At 43.9% G+C, this 23,432-nt stretch overlaps 1 protein-coding gene across 1 annotated transcript; it reads left to right on the forward strand.

The window, feature by feature from the left end:
* Positions 1–4,312: 4,312 nt before the first annotated feature.
* Positions 4,313–16,268, forward strand: LOC128067537 (plasminogen activator inhibitor 2-like). Its single transcript, XM_052660574.1, has 8 exons — positions 4,313–4,483; positions 8,382–8,501; positions 10,487–10,615; positions 10,702–10,839; positions 11,253–11,370; positions 14,350–14,492; positions 15,173–15,337; positions 15,864–16,268. The coding sequence occupies exons 1-8, from the start codon at positions 4,313–4,315 to the stop codon at positions 16,266–16,268; spliced, it is 1,389 nt and encodes a 462-aa protein (XP_052516534.1).
* The last annotated feature ends 7,164 nt before the right edge of the window (positions 16,269–23,432 follow it).

A 23,432-nucleotide genomic window follows, 5' to 3' on the forward strand; every position in this document is an offset into this window, starting at 1 on the left:
TAAATGATGCCTTAGCAAACAAGCATTTCTATTCTAATGATGTCTTTCTGAGTAAAATGTTGAATCACTCAAAGGACACAGATAGATACAGAGAAAAAAAAAATGCCACGTGGGAGGGGCAGAGCATTATAAAACCGGTCATTGCCATGTCTGAACTCTAGCAATGCTCAGAAGACCGTTTCCTGTCAGGCAGAGAAGAACCAGGTATTTCAGCCATTTCCATGTCTCTCTCTGGGAAATAGGGTTTTATTTTGCATACTGGTATTATTAATATAATGAAAATTAAACTGTGGGATGTTTTTAGAGGATGAGTAAAAGTTTAATGGTGTTTTCTTGTTTAGTTGCTTGTTTGAGAATATTTCGGTTCAAGATTTGAATTAAATTAAGTTATACATAATCTTAAATCTCAGAGATCAGAAGATGCCTATGTAACATTCACCAAACCCAAATGTACATTCTGGTTGTGATGTCAGTTTTACTGAACAGCTTAGAATGTGTGTGTCCTTTACTAGTTCTTGTTTGGCACTGAATTTAATGAAAATAGCTAGACCAATTAAAATGTATTTTTTTAGCAACTGAAAGTAATTTATAAATTGTACATAAATATAATAAAGACAAAAAGAGGACTCAATTTTTATCTTAAACAACCAGAAATAAAGCAGAAAACTGAGTGGTTCAGTTCAATGCCAGCATATACTGATTGAATTTAGTTTGATAATTGGTCAATATGGTGAAAGAGGAAGAATAGCCCAGTTAGTTGCTGGATGGACTGAAGTAATAGTTCAATAAAGAATTTAATATCCCATAAGCAAATAATTATTCATTATGAAATAAATCAAATACAGAAAGCCTTTTAATTTTATGGGGACAACTTGGCAATTTGGAACGGGGAATTTCCTTGAAGTTATTGTTTTCTCTGTGTCGCTAATTTTTCTGATCAATTTCAAATATTTACACTGTGTTGCTGCAAAAAAATTCACTTAAAAATGCTACAGCAAACTCAAATCTAACGTTCGATGCCAGTGAGCAGAGGGAGTGTGGCTGCGGGTCTGAGCTCTTTGTCGCCTGTGCCAAGTTTCAGTGGCACGTTTGTGAACTTGCGTTTTAGGAACCAACACAAACATCACAGAGGCCAGCCCACATACGCTTTTCATCTGTTTGTTCTTCTAAGATGATATCAGATGTTGGTTAGGAGTATAATATCTAGAAATTGGTGAAGTTGTGTAACTCACTCTAGTGTGAAGAAATCACAGCAGGTATTTCTTGTTCTGAGAGATTCTGATGTCACTCAGTGGCTTCGACTGTACGCGGTCTTAGGCAGATTCCCACTTAAATGCAGGGTGGACGTGTGGTAGAGTCAGAAGACACCGTGTATGTATACATATATGTATTATACATTCATAGATTCTACAGACGGGAGCTTCCCAACCCTTATTTGAAAGGTCTGTAGGGACGGCACTGGAGCTGGGATTGGAAGCCAGTCTGCGCTTGGAAACCAGCTGTGCTATTGCCATCTTCATAGTTTCATTGCTTTAACAAGAATTACTAGGTTTACCAGGCAAGTAATTATGCAAGGTAAATAAAACAGTGAGGCGAAGGAATTTGGTAACTGTGATATAGACATCACACATTATTTTTTATGTTAAATGCAGTTAATTGCACCTATCTGAAAGATAGAATTTAGACTATTTTTAAAACAAGTAAATACATCTGGGGTGATTTAATTCTGTCCTTACTTTTTAATTTTTTTTTTAACAAAATAGTCACAGTCAACTGGACTTCTAACTTGGCATTAAAAACCCTCACTCTTTATTTGTCTTGACAAATTTTGCTAGTGTCAAAGTGACTGACTATTTAGGTCATTATAAAGAATTAGGTATAGGAGAAGCCTGCACTAACTAGTTAATTAATTAATTGGTCACATGATGCAGCTTGTGGGATCTTAATTCCAAAGCCAGGGATTGAGCCCATGCCCTCAGCAATGAAAGTTCTGAGCCTTAAACACTGGACCACTAGGGAATTTGCAGGCTTAAGTTTATTTTTATAGCTCCAAATCTTTATTTTATTGCACACAATAGAGAAATATTTATGCTATTAATTCTCTGTTTTTGAAATGTTTTTGAGAGGAATAATTCATTATAAAGATGGTTTTAAAATTGAGAAGGAAGAGGAAACAAATTTCTGAGTCATCCAGGTTAATCTAACCTCAGTGATGAAGCAAGAGAAAAAAAAACCTGACTTTTTGAAACGTAAGCCTTCTAGTAGTATTACAAACTGGCTTCCTTCCTCTTTTTATTTCCTCTTTCCAGCATTTCTCAAACCAGTAACTGGCTGAAACTCTTACACGTAGTAGTTAAACATCAGCAGGTGAGGTGTAAGTGACGTTGGACAGAGTGGGTTTCTGAAGCTTGAATCCTAGGCTTGAATCCCTGCATCATTACAAACTCTGTGACCTTATATATGTCTCAGGACATCAGGATGTAACCTATAGAATAAAGATTAGAATATGTACCTCACATTGATCCTGTGAATATTATATATTAAAGGAGACAAGAAGACATGAGAGAGTTTTGGGGATATGTTTTCTTTAATTTACTATTTTGTCTTGATAAAATACAATTGGGTGGTATCTTGCATGAGAAATTTTGATACAAGTAGCAATCATTTTCTTCACCAGAAATGTTTGTGAACTGAGTGTTCAGGTGTCAGCCCTGGACTGGGGAGATGTGAGCCTGGGAGGCCCCGCCGAGGGAGCCCAAGGCTGTAGAGAGCCTCCTGCAGGGCCTCCCCCAGCGGCTCCCCAGCCACCGTCCCCAGAAGGCTCCTGTGGAATGATGAGTGTCAGCGTAGCTTGGTACATTTATAGATTCTGGTAATTGCAGGGTGTGTTTGAAGCCATTGTCAAAATGTAAGATATAGTCTGTTGGCTAGAACCAGCAGGTACCCACCCACACCCGGGTGTGTCCAAGCGTTTGGCTGCTGCGAGTCTTAGGTCACGGTAGGTGTGACTGTCATTTATCTTCAGATGGTGGATGGGGTGTGTGTGTTCATGTGTGTGTGTGTGTGTGTGTGAGCTCCATAAATCCAGGACCACTCCTGCAGAGGGACCTGGTGTTGGCTGCCCTGCTAGGGGTGGTGGGAGGAGGGGGCCTTTCCAGCATCTCCAGCAATGAGCTGCTCAGCACAGGGGGCGCTTTGGTAGAAAGGCTGTGGTGTGTGAGTGAGTGGAGGGGGTGTAGGAACGGGAGATAGGGCGGTGTGAAATGCTCACTCTCAAAAGGTGAGTCTAAGCCACTTCTAGAAAGGAGTTTGGCCATCTCTGCTGGGGCCAACAAGAGTATGTGTGCACGTGGCTTGCATTTGGATACGTGTGTGTTTTCCTCTGGTGTGTGTGATGATGACGGTTTAGTCACTGATCATGTCCATGGACTCTTGCGACCCTGCGGACTGTAGCCCACCAGGCTCCTCTGCCCACGGGATTTCCCAGGGCAGTATTCCCAGAATACTGGAGTGGGTGGCCATTTCCTTCTCCAGGGATCTTCCCGACCCAGGGAACAAATGTGGGCTTCCTGCACTGCAGGTCGTCTTCTGCATTGCAGGTGGATTCTTTACTGACTGAGCCACCAGGGGAAGTCCTAGTGTGTGTATCTGTGTGTCTGTACATGTGACGTGTGTCTGTAGGTACAACACAGAGGCTGAGAGTGTGACCCTGAAGGCCACCCACCCACCCGGCTTCAATTTCCAGTCCTGTCCCTTATAGTTGAGTGACAGGGGTCACTTTTCTGATTCTCTCTGGGAAGTAGATTTTTCCTTTGTAGGCACAAGAATAGCAGTGCCTTCCTCACAGGGCTTGTGTGAGGACTGACTGGTTTAGTACAGGTGAGAAGTTGAACACAGCATCTGTTACACAGGAAGAATCCGGTAAGGGCCACTCACTGCTACTGCTGTCATTGTACTTATTACGAGGTGGAGTGTCACCAGGCACCCCAGGACTGCTCCCTCTATCTCAGGGTCAGCTGCGTCATTTGCAGGACCCAGTGCAAAAGGGAAATGCAGGGAGGGCCCTTTGTCTAAAATTTTTAAGGAATTGCCGGATTGTGACCGCAGTGCACTGCGCCGAGAGTGGAAACTTTAGTGGCTGCACAGGTCGCAGGGTCATGATGCTGCTGGCCCTGTTCAGTTAAAGGAGAACAGAGAGGGACCCCCTGCCCTGTGCAGGGTGCAGCCTGAGCTACGCCGCTGACATCCCTCAAAAGGCTGAGTCATCTTTTAGAGCTGTTGCTTTGCCTCGTTTTCCTTCCAGATTGAGACAATGGAAGACCTTTATGTGGCAAACACAATCTTTGCCCTCAATTTCTTCAAGCACCTGGCAAATACAAGTGCCGACACCCAGAATCTCCTCTTCTGTCCCTGGAGCATCTCCGCCACCATGGCCATGGTCTACCTGGGCGCCCGGGGCAGTACTGCGGACCAGATAGCCCAGGTGAGTTTCTGTTAGGGTTCCCAACTGGGACTGAAGGGCTCCTGAACCGAATTGCAGAACTGCTCTGGTTATATGCTTGCAGGGTCTGGACTATAACAAAGTCCGCAGCTAGTGGGATTAGTTCCCCCACCAGGGATCGAACCCATGCCCTCAGCAGTCATCACAAGCCACTACAACACAAGTTACTCAGATTTGAATGCATAGAAGAGCCAAACCATGAAAACCCTCAATGGTGGATACAGTAGAAGGGTTATCAGTTTTCTTATCCTGCCACGTTAGAAATAGTTAATTATGACTATATCTGACATCTGATAATGTTTATATTTCTCAGAAGGTTTGTCTGCTTTATCTCTTACTGGTTTTAAGAGCATCAGTGACAGGTGCGCAGTGGGACTGAAGCACCTTTCCCTGGGTTCCTCTGGTTTCTGCTGTCTCATCTCAGGCTCTTTCCATCTATGTGAAGAATTCCTAGTAGTGGTTTTAAGAGCGTGCCATGAGGAGGAAAAACTGTCCCAGAGCTTGGTCCCTGCACTCTGGGGGAGGCACCGAGAGCAACACAACTTCGGAGGGCCTCAGCCAACACTCTCCGCCCCATGAGCTCATGTCAACAAAACGGGGCTGACGGGATGGCCAGTCTTCAAAGTCAAGGTGGTCGGGGGGGGGGGGGGGCGGCACTGTGGGGTCCTTCTGTCAGGGCCGCTGGCTTCCTTCCTTGGTGAATGGACACCAGCTCAGTCAGGGGACCCTCTCACTGGGTCAGGGACTGTGGAAATACATTGACCTACTTCACTTGTACACAGCGGTCATCCTCTGGGATGAATGTGGTGCTATTAAAGTTCACACGATCTTGTCTTCCCTGGGTCCATGAGCAGATGAGGTAATTATATCGTTAAAATTCTTTCCTAGTCCCGTGTGTACAGACGTCAGCACTGAGTGCTGGGCGTCCAGGCTCTGTTTCTCACAAGCGTGGATGCTGTCCTCAGTCACACCGGAGTTTCCCGTGAGAATCGCACCTGAGTGTGTGAGTACCGGGAGATGGACAGTCTTCCAGGTACACGGTTACCCACTTGAGGCGGGCCTTGTTTGGAGTGGCTCACTCAGAGCATTAGCCAATCTCACCGCAGGAGGAAAAGGGCTGGGAGCTTCTCTGTGGCAGTTTGAACATCAAGACTCACAGCAAAGCCCAGTTGCTCAACTCTCTGATACCAGCCACATTTTGCAAAACTCCTTTCCCTTTATTTTCTTTGCCTTGAAAAAAAAAAAAAATAAAGGCAGTGAACTCCATTAAAAACTTTGGAAAACATCAAGGACTTCAGTTTTTATTTTTATTTAGTTTTTGGCCGTGCTGTGTGGAATGTTAATTCCCTTCGCTCTGCACTGGAAGCATGGGTCTTAGCCACGGGACCTCCAGGGAAGTCTCCATTTTTTAAATGTAAAGGGATCAGAAGCGATTTTTTTTTTTTTTTTTTGAGGACAGATGCCAAACAAAATGCTCTAGGTGCTAAAGAGAAAATCTTAATTTTGCTACCAGAGGAAAATCACTTATTTGTCACTCATGGTACAACACAGCTTTTCTGTGTTTGGAAAGTATGTTCTGCATGTGGGACAAGAATTTTATATACAGTAGTTTTCTTGTAACTCTGCTACATGGGAAGATTATAAAATTCAAAGGCAAATTGGTTTAATTCTCTACCAAAAAAAGGAGGAGATGCTTTTTGGTTTGGATGTGGAAGCCTGGACTTTGGGGACAGACCTGCCTGTCTTTGGTTGGTGGTTTTGCCACTTACTAGGCGTGTGAATGAAGCCATTTAAACGCTCTGAGCCTCAGCTTTCTTATTTTTTATTTTATAAGAACAACTTTGTTGAGATATAATTCACATTTCATAAAATTCACCCATCTAAAGTTTACAATTCAGTAGCTCTTAGTATATTCACAAGGGCTGTGCAGCCACCACCACGGTCCAACTTTAGAGCATCTTCTTCCCCAAAGGGGGTCTGTGTGGTCTGTGGCTATACTGCCCTGAACCCTCCCAATCCTGGAAGCTAAGCAGGGCTGGGCCTGGTTCATACTTGGATGGGAGACATTCTGTGCCCACAAACTATATTAATTTGATCACACATAATGCGGATTATTAACCACCTATTTTGTACAATAGTTGCAGACCTCTCGAATACCATTTGATAACTCAAAAGAGTCTAGTAGTAACTTTCTTATTTTTAAAATGTAAGTGAAAATGTGTATTGGTCAAGATGAGTATGAAGATTAGAGTTAACAGGAGAGGCATGTGGTGGAACTGTTTTCATAGCTGATACTTACAGTGCCCCAGTCAGGCACCTTGCTGAGAATGTTCTATGAATTTATCCACAGAATACAAAATCCTGTGAGGTAGGTGCTCTGATTGTCTTATTCACTTTATAGATGAGAAAGTCAGGGCAGGAAGAGGCTGCCCACATTTGGGAACTGGTGTAGCTGGTAAGGCTGGAACGGTTGTAGTGGCGTAAAAGAGGAAATAGAATAAATAGATACTCTCTTACAAAGCACAGGCCATGTGAGATTTGCAGGAGTGTTTTCACCCAGCTCTTTCCTTTAGGATAAGGCCACTGACCGGCCTGGGCCAGGCCAGCTCTCTGGGCAGGGTGTCTGCCTCAGCCTGGCTCAGGAGCGTGACACACCCCCCGCCCCCACCTGCAAGGACTCTCGTCATGCCTTGAGTGGGCTTCAGTGCTGCCCAGAGACCCCGACTTATGGGTCAGCTTCCTCGAATGGTGGGACCACCAGGGAAGCTCTTACACGAAGTATTCCTCCCTTTTACACTGTCAGTCAGACTGATTTTCAGCGAGTATTAGGTAGGAACTTACAATATATGATCTGAAGAGCAGAGAAAGGCCCCAGAAACCCTAACACCTCTCCTTCCAGCCTAGAAATCCACCATCTGCTGGGTAAGGTTGCCTTCCCTCCCTTGGCAGAGCCTCCACCATCAATGCTTTACCAATAAGTTCCTCCCTGCCTGGGGCCCCATGGCGCTGGGACCCAAAGGATGCTGGGGGTAGGGGTGGGTGGGTGTCAGGGCCAAGTGGAGGAGTCTGCTGTACTGGGGGCGGGGGCTTGAGGCACCTTCCAGGGCCAGGCTGCACCTGCCAGTTTCACTGTTAGCTGGACCTGCCACTTTCACCATAAAGAAACTCACACTGGGATGCAAGGGGACCTGGGTCTGATCCCTGGTCGGGGAACATGTGGAAACCAAAGATCTTGCATGCTGCAACTAAAGATGCTGCCTGCCTCAACCAAGCCCGTGGGCAGCTGAATAAATACACAAATGAAAATAAATATTTTTAAAAAGGAATTCATATTGTCATCTGACCCCTGCCATCTTCCCCCAACATGGACAGAAGCGAGGGATTTCTTTATGTGTAAATGATGTATGTGCAAATGCTTTAGGTGACCCTTGGCAATACTGGGCACCCTGTTTTTGTGCTTAAGCTAGCTGTGGCTGCTAGTTGTTAACAGTCTAGAAGGGTATAATGTGTAAGGCCACTCAGCGGAGAGATACAAGGTCAGGAGTTAACCTTATTACTTCCTTCAAAATACTGGGATGTTTTCAAGGAAGTTTATGAGTTGGGTGATAATTTAATCAAGAGGTTATAAATCATCTCATTATATATATTTTGTTAAAATGGCCACTGTTTGAATTAGTATAAAATAACTCATGCTAATTCCCATGAAGGGAATGTCACTGACCGACACATATTATACTTGAAGAGCATCTGTGCTTGCTGCCCAGACACAAAGGCAAGGAGCTTGACGTAGGACCACTAAGAGGTACTCGACAGCCATTGGTTTAGAAGCTAAATAATGCAGCAGAAAAACGTGCCCAATTTTCTTGAATTCCGGTTGTAGGTGCTTCAGTTTAGCCACGCTGGAGTCCACAGAGGCGCCCCAGCGACCCCACGGAGCCTCAGCAGCTGTGATTTCTCACAGCAGACCCAGAGGGGCGCCTGTCCTGATGCTATTTTGCAGGTATTTGACTCATCCATTCCTAGTTCTTTCGTATTTTGTTTTCAGAAAATTCTTGTCTTAAAGTCACAATATTAGGGAAGGAACCTAGTACAACTTCTACCTTTCATAGGAAGGAAACTAAGACTCCCAGTCCTTGAGCAAATATCTTACAGTCACTCTCATAAGGAAGGGCAGAGCTGGGGTGGAATCTGTTTTTTGACTTCCAGGTCAAGACTGTTTGTAAATTCTGTCACATTACTCTGCCATTAGTTGGGTTTGTATAATTTATTCTAAAGCCACGGTGGAGACTCCTACAACACACATGTGTGAATGCAGTCCAGAGTAAGAGGTGGCAGGTCACTGAGGAGTGGAGGTGGCCAGGCCTGGTGACTTCAGAAGAGATCACTGGCCTTCCTGTGTCCTTTGTCTCCTCTCTCCCATCTATCTAGCGCTTCCCCGAGGCTCAGTGGTGAAGAGTCTGTCTGCAGCGCAGGAGACGTAGGTTCAGTCCCTGGATAAGATGATTCCCTGGAGTAGGAAATGGCAACCCACTCCAGTATTCTTGCCTGAAACATCCCACGGACAGAGGAGCTTGACGGGCTAAGTCCAAAGAGTTGCAAAGAGTCGGACACGGCTGGGCGACTGAGCACAAACACACATCTATCTCCATCCCTCCCTCCCTCCCTGCCGTCGTCATTGTGATCCTCAGCCACTGTCTGTCTATCTTCCTTCTCTCTCCCTATCTATCTCTCTCCCTCCGTCCCTGCAGTCGTCATTGTGATCGTCGGCCACTGTCCATCTGTCTATCTTCCTTCTCTCTCCCTAACCTCCCTCCCTCCGTCCTGTCGTCATTATGATTGTCAGCCACTGTCCATCTATCACATCTCCCTCCCTCCCTCCCTCCGGTCATCATTGTGATCGTCAGCTACTGTCTATCTATCTTCCTTCTCTCTCCCTATCTATCTCCCTCCCTCCCTCCCTACGGTCATCATTGTGATCCTCAGCTACCATCTGTCTATCTCCCTATCTATCTCCCTCCCTCCCTCCCTGCGGTCATCACTGTGATCGTTGGCCACTGTCCATCTGTCTATCTCCCTTCTCTCTCCTGGTCTGTCGATCTGTCATCATCATTATTAACAACAGAGTGACGCCAATCTATCCACCTGTTGTGATCATCGTCTACTCTCTGTCTGTCTACCCTCCGTTCATCTCATCAGCCTCGAGCCAGCATCTTTCCCCAGTGCTCCACTTCCTTAAACACCGCCCAGCTACATTTAGGAGCCTGGTGTAGATGGGATCCTGTTGGTAAATAACGTCCACAGTCACACCCTGATTTAGGTCCTCTCACAGGTTAGGAACGCTGATGCTCCGTCTACCTGTCACTCAGGGAATTACAGACTCAAGACGAGGACGAGAGGGCTTCTTCAAAAGGCGACTCTGTCAGGCCTGAGTGGACAGCTGACGGCCCATCTTCAGGGCTCTGACCTCAGCCTCACCCCGCCTCTGCTGTGACTAAGCCCCTGTCTGTCATCATGCTCGCAAACTTCAGGTTGGGGATTGGGATTCCCCTCGATTTCAAGTTTTCTAAACTCCAGATTCCATTGCACAGACTACCCCTTAACTATGCCAAGGGGCTTGTAGAAGTTCTGTAAACTTTTAGAAGAGCATTTCTAAGGTAACATTTTAATATAATAAAAGTTGCTTAGAGACTATAGCTTAGGTAAGTATCAAAGCAGCCTGACTTTTTCTAGGATCTCAGTTCTGTTACAGTTAAATCCAATCCTATGGGCACAGAAAAATCTGAAACAAGTAAAAAATTATCTGGAAAGTTTTAACGTACTATATCCATATCAACATTATTTCCTGAGTTACTTCTAAAGTGCCAGAAAAAAGTATATTGTAATACAGCATTTTATTGATATCCTAGAAAAAAATACTATTGCTTAAGAAATATCTTGTTTAGAAGTCCTGAGTTATATAAAATGAATCTCTCCTTTCCTTTTAAGGCACAAGCTGCGGGGGTAATCCATTCATCCTTCCATTCTCTCAGCAACGCCATCAACGTGTCCACGGGGGAGTATTTATTGGAAAGTGCCAATAAACTGTTTGGAGAGAAATCTGCAAGGTTCAAGGAAGTGAGTGAAACCTGCGATCTAAATGGCAGGGTCCCAAACTTGCAACGAGGTCACTTTCAAAGCTGTTTTCTCTGATTCATTCCCAGAGGGTCAGAATTCCACTAGGCTCACAAGGCTCCCTGAGGCCATGGGACATGATCCAACACAGTCATGCTTATGTTCCCTCCGTGGGTGCCTCCTGTTTCTACTGTAAAAACCCCACATGGAAAGTCACAAGTCAGGAGGTGCGCACAGGTGTTCCCAGAACCACTAACCCCACGCCCAGCCTCTCGCTCTGCATTCAGTGTCGTTGCACAGAGCGTGCAGGAGAACAGAGGCCGTCGGGACTGGACTGGGGGGGGGGGGTGGTCAAGAGAGCACACAATCAGCCCCAGCCAACCTCCCCCTACCCTGCTTCAGGCTCCCAGTCTTGACAGGAAACCTGCAGTCTACAAATGCACCACAGATGGTTGGATATCCCAGAGGAGGGCATGGCAGCCCACTCCAGTATTCTTGGCTGGAGAGTCCCGTGGACAGAGGAGCCTGGCGGGCTACAGTCCATGGGGTCACAAAGAGTCGGACACAACTGAGCAGCTAACACTTTCACTTGTTGGGTATATATTCTAAGTAATCTTGTCATTATTTTTTCGCTTTAAAGGAATACATGGAACTCTGTAAGAAATATTACTCTACAGAACCGCAGGCGGTCGACTTCCTAGAATGTGCAGAAGATGCCAGAAAAAAGATTAATTCCTGGGTCAAGACTCAAACCAAAGGTAAAATCAAGAAATAGTTTCTGCTCTTCCTTCCATGTAGAAAACTCTGATGTGTATATGTTTTAAAATCCTTGGACTTTGCCCTTAATCCTAACCTTAGTTATTTTGGCTAATGTAACCTGATTCTTGTTGAGCTTTGTGGTGTTTGAAGTGAGAAAAAAATAATCAAGGTCTATTAATAGAAGATATATATTCAGTACTTCAATAATCTGGTTTGGATTATTACTGAATAGAATGTAAGAAGAGGCAGACCTTTGCTAATTTAGGAAATATCAGTGTTGAAAGAATTGTGACTTTATGCACATTGCAAACAAAAACAAAGAAAAAAGGAACACTATCCAACTGAGCAATTGGCGTGAGAAAACGGGCAAGGGAAAAAGGAGGGATCATAGAACTTTAGCTTTCCTTCTGTTTCCCCGTCCAGAGTCAGTATGCTGTCCGGTTCTGTCAGTCCCTTCTTTATCTCCCATTAATCATCTAAGCTGCCTCCGCCTTTACTATGCGTGTCCTCAGTTCCTGACTGACTCATCCAAGATCCCAGTATCTTTTCGTGGTGCAGCTGGGGTTTCCTCTTCTTCTGAGCCTTAGTCTAATTCTGAAATTCTTCAAATTAACATTTAAAGAGTTTGATAATACAGAAAACTTATTTTCACGTATTTCCTATGCTTGTTTATTTACTTTAAAATACATTTTTATCTGGCGTGTTGGGTCACAGTTGTGGCATGTGAAATCTAGTCGCCTGACCAGGGATTGAACCTGGGCCCCCAGCATAGGCAACATGGAATCTGAGCCCCTGGGCTACTAGGGAAGTCCCTGCCTCCTGTGTTTAAAACATTGTTTCAGACCATAGTATGCTACCCTCGTTTCTTAGCTACCATCATAGAAAAAGCACTTGTATTACGTTCTGTAGAATTGAAAAAAGAATTATTGTTCCTCTAAAAACAGTTGGCCTACTTTAGTTCTTCATTTCTAGATTTTTAAATTACTGCTCTGAAAGATTGATGCACCACTGACAAAAAGGAAGCAGAGAAAGTGAAGATTTAACAAAAATGAAGTCAAAGGAGATTGCAAAATCAAAGAGACGCATGAAAGCTTTGCTCTTTTGAGAACAGCAAGAATCTCTCTTCTTTTTAAGCGTTGTGGTGAATGGCTATAAATCAATCAGTGAAATTGCAAAAATGCCAAATAGTCATTTAGATTGATTGTTTTACCAATTTTTATAGTAATTTGAGAAAGATTTCTTTTTTCCTTGCTATGATCAAATATTATGTGTGCCAAAGTTAAATAAAGTCCCAGTAGGTTTCCAAGTAGGGACCAGGAGTTTTATTTGCTAGGGGTTTTACTGATGAAGATATTGAATAACTATACTGAAACTGGTCAGACTACAGTGACCTTTTTGCTTGAGTCCTGTATCTGTCAGCAGAAATGGAAGATGGTGGAATTCTGACCAGCTCTCAAGCATTATGACCTTGGAAAGGTCACTAATATCTCACTATGGTGCCCGTTTGTGCTGTTGTTCAGCTGCTAAGTCATGTCTGACTCTTTGCCACCCCACGAACTGCAGCAAGCCAGGCTTCCCTGTCCTTCACTATCTCCTGCAGTTTACTCAAACTCATGTCCATTGAGTCAGTGATGCCATCCAACCATCTCATCCTCTGCTGCCGCCTTCTCCTCTTGCTCTCAGTCTTCCCAGCATCAGGGTCTTTTCCAATGAGTTGACTCTTCCCAGCAGGTGGCCAAAGTACTGGAGCTTCAGCTTCAGAATCAGTACTTCCAATGAATATTCAAGGTTGATTTCCTATTTGTGCAAAATGACACTAATAATACTCCCTTACTTGAATGGTTGTGAGGAGTAAATAGAATAATGTGGTTGAAATATTGCAGAGCAGGTATTCACTATAAATGGGCTGTTTCTTAAATGGACTTAAAAAAAAATCACAGTCAGATATCATCACTTCTGGGAACTTTCTTGGACCCGGTCATTCATTCCCTTCTCTGCGTTGTTGCAGTTCTCCGCATTATTCAGCTCTCTTGATAGAACTCACCGCACTTTCTTTCCTGAATGATTTAGAATGTCTCTTCCAGTACTCCAAGCCTGCCCTGCCCCTAGGACAGTTTTTCCTTTATTACTTCATGAATCTGTGCTATTCCTGATATAGGTGTAGCGCAACTTCCAAAACACTGTTTTTGGATGAATCAATGAGTTAGACCTACGGGCTGTCTAGAGCAGATCTAGAAGGGGCCCTACTGACATGCTGGGGAAATGCACTATTAAATACCTTGGCAGCGCCAGCCACTCAGTCATGCCGGACTCTTTGCAATCCCATGGACTGTAGCCGGCCAGGCTCCTCTGCCCATGAAATTCTCCAGGCAAGAAGACTGGAGTGGGTTGCAATTCTCTTCTCCAAGGGATCTTTGCCACCCAGGGACTGAACTCGGGTCTTCTGCGTTGGCTGGCAGATTCTTTACCATCTGAGCTACAGGGACGCCCATTATATTCCTAAAGTCTCTTTTTCACTCCCATCTGAATGAACTAACTTCATATAACTGTAAAACTTTGAGAAAACAGTATAAAAGGAATTTTAAAATTTCTGGGACTTCTCTGGCAGTCCAGGGGTTAAGACTCTGTGCTCTCAAAGCAAGGGATGAGGTTTAGTTCTTTGTCAGAGGACTAAGATCCTGCATGCAGCACAAAGAGAAAAAAATAAAAGAAACTTAAAATTTTTTTCCAAGTCTTCTAGCAATTCTAAATTTTAGTTACATTTCTTCTTCATTTGCTCTTGAATTTCACAAACCTGAAAAAATTTTACTTATGTTTTAAATAAATTAAGAGAAAAATTTGAATGTGAATATCAACATCTCTGCAGAGTTTGATAAATGTGGATGTCAAGCTTGATGGTGACTGAAAAGATTCAAGCAATCATAATGACTTCATAATTGTTGATCATGAAACATAAGCATACATCATATTTTCTGTAGGCAAAATCCCAAACTTGTTACCTGAAGGTTCTGTTGATGCAGACACCAAGATGGTCCTGGTGAATGCTATCTACTTCAAAGGAAAATGGAAGACTCCATTTCAGAAGAAACTAAAGGGGCTTTATCCTTTCCGTGTGAACTCGGTATGAGACAATGACAACAAAACAGATTTTCTTAATATATATTTTAGGGTCTTTGACAAAATAGAAAAAGAGAAATTGGGACCACTCATTGATACCCATACATGATTTGCTATTAATAGTTATAAGTTATACACACTGGATAGTTGATTGACTCTTTCAGGTTACTGAATAGCACTTGGTAATTTTCTTAGAGGTCATATGAGTAATGGTAATGACCATGGGCTTTATAATTACACAATCTTGGACTTATATGTAGGCTGTACCAACTATGATGTTACTTGTGGTTCATGCACTCCTTTTTTTGATCTGTGAAACTAGGATGATAATATCCAACTCAAAATGTTGTTGTAAAGATTCAATGAGATTTTGCAGAGTTCTTGACCCCTAGGAGGTCCTGAACAAATGTTTTAGTATTTAATTATAATTGTCCATTTTATTACTAATGGGTATAATCTTGAAAAGAACAAAATAGGTTAGAGTCACTGTGAGAGTATACAAATAACAAATTTTTATTTTTTAAAATATATTTTGACTTTTTTAGACAAATTTCAAAACAAATTTTTAATTAAAAAAATCTATTTCTTTAGCATGAAAGCAGAACCCATTCTCTTTTATGTCCGACTGTAAATTTTTTGACATCTTACTATCAACTTTCATATTTTACTTTTTAATTACTTTAGACTCAGCGCAAATCAGTAGAGATGATGTTCCTGCACGAAAAGCTAAACATTGGATACATAGCAGACCTGAAGGTCCAGATTCTAGAACTCCCATATGCTGGCGAGGTCAGTATGTTCCTGCTGCTTCCAGATGGAATTGCTGAGTCCTCCACGGGCTTGGAGTTGGTAAGAATTCCAGCTTACATTGTCTTAAACTCCTGGGGCTAAACGTGCCTTTGCGCATGTCTGCTGCTGCTGCTGTTCTTTAGCCGCTAAATCATGTCCAACTCTTTGAGACCCCCGGGACTGTAGCCCACCAGACTCCTCTGTCCATGAGATTTCCCAGGCAAGATTGCTGGAGCAGGTTGCCATTCCCTCTCCAGGGGATCTTCCTGACCCAAGGATCAAACCCACGTCTCCTGCATTGGCAGGGGGATTTTTTTTTATCACTGAGTCACCTGGGAAGCCTTTGCACATGCCTACATCAGAGGAAATGGTGTGTAGTTTGAATATGCGAACTTGTTTGAGATGAATTGTTCCAGGTTTCCCGGTCATTCAGAAGCCTTAAACACATCTCATATATGCTATCTTGCAAAATTTTTACCTAACTATTAAATTTTACTTTAATATAGTAAAGTCATTGGTTGTCAACATTAGAGGTTGTTGTCCTTCTCTGCTAAGCACTCAGTGGTTTTATGTTTTGGATTCATAGCTGGAGAGTGAAATCACCCATGACAAACTCAGCAAGTGGCTCAGCGAGGACACCATGGGTGAGGATGACGTGGAGGTGTACATCCCCAAGTTCAAACTGGAAGAGCGTTATGGACTCAAGACCATTCTCACGAGCATGGGCATGGGCGATGCCTTCAGCCAAGGCCGAGCCAATTTCTCAGGCATGTCAGAAAAGAATGACCTGTTTCTGTCTGAAGTGTTCCATCAAGCTTCTGTGGATGTGAACGAGGAGGGCACTGAGGCTGCTGCCGGCACTGGGGCCATCGTAACAGGGAGAACAGGCCATGGAGGCCCGCAGTTTGTGGCAGACCATCCTTTCCTCTTCCTTATCATGCACAAGATAACCAAGAGCATTCTCTTTTGGGGCAGATTTGCATCACCCTAAATTGAAAGTTTCCGTTTCTGCACAGAAATTTGTAATATGAGGTATAAGCCTCAGGATTTCTGCAAGTGCCAAAACTTTAGAGACCTCTGCATGTTTCTGCTTTTCTGAACTTCTATTCCACAATAACTAGAAACACAGACATGGTGTGACATCTGTCAATCATAACATCACCTCCCCCCCCCCGGCCATTAATCATTTGGCCTCCTAAAATGGGATGATCTCTCATTTAGCTCTTTCTTACTCTCAGTTTATTTTATAGCATTAACCTTTACTGTATTATTTATTGTTTTATATACTTTTTTAAAAATTATGGTCACTGTCTACTGTAGCTGATACATTTACAGAAGCCGGTCATCACTTATTCTTCTTTCTCAGGAAATATATGTATTTGTGGGCGTCCCTGGTGGCTCAGAGGGTGAAGAATCCACCTGCAATGCAGGATACCTGAGTTCGATCCCTGGGTCGGGAAGATCTCCTGGAGAAGGGAATGGCTACTCACTTCAGTGTTCTTGCCTGGGGAATTCCACGGACAGAGGAGCCTGGCAGGCTACAGTCCAGGGGTTGCAACAAGTGAGGCATGACTTAGTGACTAAGCATGTAGGCATATGTATCTGTTCTTATGATGAAGGATAAGTAGGTGGCCTCCCATGCCCTTTGGTAGGAGAGACCTAGAAGAAAGCATTGAACAACAGGGAAATGCATACTGCGTGCATTTCTAGCATGTGCACCCCATGCACGTGGCTGTGACTTACATAAGGTTGCAAAAATATAGAAAATAAACCTATTTTCACAAACCATCTGTTTGTTTACATTCTATTAGGTCTTTAGATTACGTGCATTTCTAGCACTGTGCATCCCATGCACGTGGCTGTGACTTACATAAGGTTGCAAAAATATAGAAAATAAACCTATTTTCACAAACCATCTGTTTGTTTACATTCTATTAGGTCTTTAGATTATGAGATCTGGCTATCTTGTCTCTCAGAAATCAGGCGTCACAGCTCTTTTGTGAGAACCAAGTAAACAGAATAAAGGAGCCAAAGGACTAACCGACTGCTTTGCAAGGGGCCCCGTGTCGGGGGTGGGATGCAGCTGTGTGAGAACCTGATTAGAGCTGCCTTCTCCCAGCAGGAAAAGTACAGCAGTGCGAAAGGATGGTTTGGGTCAGAGTCTTTGGGGGCCCCTGTGTTCAAATCAGGACACCAGGAATCAACACTGAGTCTAGCGGTGCAGACAGCACCAGGGTCAACTCCCTGAGTGCACCGAGCGAGGGAGGGTTCAGAGGGGTAGAGAAGAGCTGGGCACGAGGGCGGAAGGCAAACGCAAGCTGACTTCTTTTCAGTGTGTTTGCTTCGAATAGCACTGAGTACTTTTGAGTGGATCAGCAGCACAGAAAAACATAATTTAAGTCCTGAGAAATAAGGAAGATCTGAGGTTTAGGGAGTCTGACCTGGCTACAGTAGTGTGGCTGGTCCTGAAAATGCATTCCAGGCACTGCCCTCTTTATGATGAAATCTAGGGATGGGTGACCCACTGGAGCATCATGGCCAGAGAGGCAGCCTTATGGCCTTGACTTAACTGCACCTAAATCCCAGTTCGCACACTTCTGAGTCCTCTGACCACGAGCTGGGAATGATGCTTCTTCCTGCTTCAGTTTCCTTTCAGTGCTTTTCTCATAAGGTGGTTCTGATGCTGGAATGAGCTCATGCCCGACAAGAAATTCAATGAATGCTTAGCACATACAGCACTTAGCAAATACTAGTGAGTATAATTGTTTTCTTAGTTGGCAATAAAACTGTCTCACTGTCAGCTGGTCAAGCATAGAGTCCCCCAAAATTATCCAGCTAATTCTTTAAGGCTTGAATTGTGATTTATTTCCTCTCAATCAAACATTGTTAAAAATTAGAGGTTCTTCCTTGCTTTCTCCTACCTACTTTTAGATTCATTAAAAATATGTATTTTACCAATCCATTCAGCAAGGTGATAGATAGTAACTTGCTGAATCATTGTGAGGTTGTGAGTCTTAAGATGTATATCACCATCATTACTGAGTTAGAGCATGAGCATAGAATTCTAGGTTCAAATTGTTCTTCACACTTTGTTGTTATTTGATTGCTAAGACGTGTCTGACTCTTTGTGACCCCACGGACTGCAGCATGCCAGGCTTCCTTGTCCTTCATTATCCCCCTGAGTTTGCTCAAATGCAAGTCCATTGAGTCAGTGATGCCATCCAACCACCTCATCCTCTGTGGTCCCCTTCTCCTCCTGCCTTCATTCTTTCCCAGCATCTGAGACTTCTCCAATGAGTTGGCTTTTCCATCATGTGGCCAAAGCATTGGAGCTTCAGCTTTAGCATTAGCCCTTCTAATGAATATAAAGGGTTGATTTCCCTTAGGACTGACTGGTTTGATCTCCTTGCTGTCCAAGGGACTCTCAAGAGTCTTTTCCAGCACCACAATTCAAAAGCATCAATTCTTCAGTGCTCAGCCTTCTTTATGGTCCAGCTCTCACATCCGTACCTGACTACTGGGAAAACCCTAACTTTGGCTGTAGGGACTTTTGTGGGCAAAGTGATGTCTCTGTAGTTTTGCTTCTTGTAGATTAAATTATTAAAATTTAATAATTTTATTTTTGTTTTTGATGCTGTTCTTGATATTTTATTGCATTAGGAGTCCTTTTAAATAGTTTTCAAAAGTTAGCTTATTCATCAGGAGATGTTTTCCATTTGGAAACCTGTGTCTTGGTTCAGTTCTGGGAAACTCTCAGCCACCACTATGGCCCGAATATTTGTTATCTTCATTCCAACACAGATGTTGAAACCCTAATCCCTGATGTAATGTAGTTTGTAGGCTGGGCCTTTGGGGGGTAATTGGGATTAGAATTGGTCATGAGGGTGAGTCAAGGATGTAATCAGTGTTCTTATGTAACCGGGAAGGGTTAATTTTGAATTCACAATGGATCTGCTCTGTGACGTTAATCCTTATCTTGCCAGCTTTGTTATTACAGGCATACATAGTGGTCTGCCTCAGGGAGATAAGCTGACTCTGCCCACCTGTGAAAGACTGTGACATTCTTAAATTCTTTGTGTGGCATATGGTGAGGCTCCCCTCACCCGCTGCTTACTGGCGTGGCCCAGAAATTCACATCTGGGGAGGCGGGAATTGCAGACAGATGCAGCATCTTTGTTTGTTGATATGACAGGAGATATTCCATTTCACACTACCCATGAAATCACTGTAAGAAAGTGAAACCACATCCTCCTGCCTGAGGCTTGCCATCCTCAGCGACATTTGCAAGGTGACATTTTACTTTGTGGCCTCACCACCTCCCCATCTTTGATCCATAAAAGAACCTCGCATCTAGGCTTGGACAAAATGGTTATTTTGAGGTGCTAGCCTGAAGTCTTCTTGGTAAGCCAGCTCTCGAATAAAGTCCCTTCTTTGACTTAACACCTCGTCTCGGATTTATTAGCTTATCATAAGGTGAGCGAGAGAGCTTGGACTCTGTAACACCTACGCATGCTAAGTTGCTTCAGTTGTGTCCGACTCTTTGCAACCCTATGGACTGTAGCCCTCTAGGCTCCTCTGTCCATGGGAGTCTCCAGGTAAGAATAGTGCAGTGGGTGAGCCATTTCCTCTGCTACGGGATCTTCCTGATCCAGGGATTGAACCCACATCTCTTATGTCTCTCGTGTCTCCTGCACTGGCAGGCGGCTCCTCTACCACTAGTGCCATCTGTGAAGGCCTGGTGACTTATAGAGAAAGGGGAAAAAGACAAGAGCTCTCAGCCAAGTAAAGACCAGGAGGCAACCACCTGTGAGCCAGGAAGCAAGCCCTCGCCAAGCACCCAGTCACATGGCACCCTCATCTCAGACCTGCAGCACCCAGAACTGTGAAAAATGCATGTTCACCAGGCACCTAGTCAGTGGTGTCCTGTTACCCAGCCAGTGGTTGAATGACAGCCGTCACCCACACAACTGTCTCGGCTCCTCTCTATCTCCTCTCTTCTTCTGGTTTCCATTTGAATAATCCTGGTGGACCTAGAGTTCTTTTTAATGTTCTAATAGATTTTGAATACTTAACAAATTCCTGCAATCTTAACATCAAATATTGTAAAAACAAAACAAAAGCTAGAGCAAAACTCTCCTTCTACACCTGTTCTCCATTCATAGAGCCCCTATCCCTTCATTGTCATTAGGGACATTGGTACATATTGCTAAGCATACACAGGGCAGGCCATAACTAACAACAATAAATAAACATACGGCAAAATCCTGCTGACAATGTTATATTGTTGACTTAGGATAGCATTACCTCTTTCCCAGCCCGCTCCAAACAGCCATCAAAACAATGCAAAACCAAAATTTTATCAGTGTAGCTAGCAAGTGTACTCTGTCACTTCAGTTGTGTCCAACTCTTTGCAACCCTGTGAACTAGAGCCCACCAGGCTCCTCTTTCTGTGGGACTCTCCAGGCAAGAATACTGGAGTGGGCTGTCCTGCCCCCCTTCAGCCAGTCTTCCCAACCCAGGGATCAAACCTGCCTCTCCCGGGTCTCCTGCTCTGGCAGATGATTCTTGCCTACTGGCGCCACCTGGAAGGCCCATAGCGAGTATACCAACGTACACAGATTCTAGTTCCGTACTCACCTAGTTCCGGCTGCAGTGCAGCCTCTGGGACCTTGGCTTCCCTTGCAGCGGAAGTGCAGAGTCTTAAACAACGGCCTGCCAGGAACGTCCCCGAAGATTTTAAACAAGAGGTAAGTGAGAAAGGAACCTGGCGAAGGTTCGTGGGGAAGCATAAATAGAACCTAGTCTGTGGTTTTAGAGAAGAGGTTTTAGAGATGAAACAATTTCTTGTTTGATCCCCCAAAATCTATATAGATGCATTGAATGTAATGCAAATAACTATATCTGTGCAGTGATGAAGCCTGAGCCACTCTCTGGTGAACCACGGGCAGTCAAGATGGACAATCCCTCTATCTGGAGCCTCCATATGATGCGTGTGTGTGTGTGTGTGTGTGTGTGTGTGTGTGTGTGCTTGCTAAGCCGTTTCAGTTGTGTCCAACTCTTGGCGGCCCTATTGATTGTAGTCCACCAGGCTCGTCTGTCCATGGAATTCTCCAGACAAGAATACTGGAGTGGGTTGCCATGGCCTCCTCCAGGGGATCAGACCCAGGGATTGAACCAACATCTCTTAGGTCTCCCACACTGGGAGGTGTGTTCTTTACCACTAGTGCCTCCTGGGAAGCCTTGAGATCTTCCTGACCCAGGGATCAAGCCCGCGTCCCCTGCACTGGCAGGCAGATTCTTTACCAGATCCAGTAACTTCATCTAAAACATCCATCCAGACCCCATGTCCCTGGAGTGGGGACAGTGGACACGAAACAGAGTTATGCTTGGGGGTCAACACCAGAGCCCAAGTGAGAAGAACAGAAACATTTCTTGGATACTTCACTCAATACCTTGTGAGCAATTTAACAGCAAACATGCTGTTTATAATAATCTCTATTTCATTGCTCATAATTATTCTACTAACTTAAAACTTTCTGTTTTTATGGGAAAAAAAAAAAAAATCTAGGGGAAGCCACTAATCGCTGCCAGTTGGCAGACTAGGGAAAACATGAAGCCAGGAACGTGTGAGTTACAATTTGTCAGAATTCCAGGCTCTATGTACAGACAGACTTGGAAAATGTGGGCAATTAAGTAATTTTGGCAAAACCTTGTCTACCTTTCTTTTCATTTGAGCTTCTGGCCAAGATAAACTTGAAAGGAAGAGTGTATGGGCTTGTAAAAGTGAATCAGAGGGTGGGGCTAAGAAAAGGGTGGTGCTAAAACTGCTAAAAATTACTCCTACAGTTAAGAGGTTACTTAACTCAGCCACAGTCTCTTACTAAAGGGACCCACTGCCAATTCTGCTCCAGTGGAAGAAAACAAGGTATTGTAAATATTTCTTTGTTTAAAACGTTTATGTTTTCTTTCTTCATTGAACTGCCTAGATGAGTAACAAATTATCAAGACCTCCACAGAACAGAAATAATAGTTGAGGCCATCCCCCAAGAATTCTGTGCAAGTCAGAGATTTATCCCTAAACTGGTTCAAAGACTGTGCTGGGAGAGGCTGAGCAGGAGGGCGCCTTCGTTTCCGAAGCTGTGAGAGGTGGTTTGGCCGCGAACTGTGAGATTGCGAGTGGTATTTTTCCAGCCACATTTCTGGATTTGCTACCTCTGTATCTGTCACCAGGGGCTGAAAGAAATAGGATGTTCTCAGAATGACTGAACCAAAACCCTTCTATCCCTTTGAAAGAGTAGGCTTGGCAACATGAACTTGATCTCACTCATTTGTGTAGGGAACTAATGATTTGACTCTCTACCCCCTACCCCTACCCAATTTCAAGTCTTGGCCGTCATTCCAGGGGCTGTTAGCTTTCTTCTCTTTCATGGAATAATCAAGACCCTAACCTTATACTACATGCTCATCAGAAACCCTCCCAGACGACTAATTCCTTCAGAAATGGCTTCGGGTAAGCTCAGAAGTGCTGGGGGTGTGGAGAGGTCATTATCTGACATGCACGACTCCACCAAGTGGGCAGTATTATCAGCACCCTGGGGAGGTCAGGAGGCCTTGACTGTCCTCTAAGAGGAAAGCAGAGCAGAGTCCTTCTTGCTCCCTCCTCCCGCTCACCATCACCCCTCCTTTCTCCCTCCTCTTGTTCGACCTCTTTTGTCACCCAGTCCCTCCCTTTCACCATAAAACCTTAAAGGCAATAAAATATAGTGGCAAAAGGATTTGTATTTAGAGTCCAGAGACTGGGATTGCAATGATAGCCCTGCTGTTAGGTAGCTGTGCATGTTAGCACATTTTATCTCTCTGGGCCTTAGTTTCCTAGCAGATAAAATGAGACAATTTGATTAGGATTAGGAGATTCTTTCCAACACAGATTTGTGGGGAATATGTGTATCTATAATGAGACATTTTGATGAACAATACTATTCTTTCCTTATTTTCATATTTCTTTGGTTAAGCCCCTTTACAGACTGAGATATTACATATTTTACATAAATGTATGGATACTGATATATGGGTTAGGAAATGACAAGCCACTCCAGTATTCTTGTCTGGAAAATTCCATGGACAGAGGAACCTGGTAAACTACAATCCATGGGGT

This window comes from Budorcas taxicolor, chromosome 22, assembly GCF_023091745.1.
Source record: "Budorcas taxicolor isolate Tak-1 chromosome 22, Takin1.1, whole genome shotgun sequence".
NCBI classification, from domain to species: domain Eukaryota; kingdom Metazoa; phylum Chordata; class Mammalia; order Artiodactyla; family Bovidae; genus Budorcas; species Budorcas taxicolor.

Excerpts from the sequence above, each read along its gene's own strand:
- LOC128067537 (XM_052660574.1), top strand. The coding sequence starts at position 4,313 with ATGGAAGACCTTTATGTGGCAAACACAATCTTTGCCCTCAATTTCTTC. Across the intron at positions 4,484-8,381 it reads CTGCGGACCAGATAGCCCAG|GTGCTTCAGTTTAGCCACGC; the intron begins GTGAGTTTCTGT and ends TTCCGGTTGTAG. Across the intron at positions 8,502-10,486 it reads GTCCTGATGCTATTTTGCAG|GCACAAGCTGCGGGGGTAAT; the intron begins GTATTTGACTCA and ends TTTCCTTTTAAG.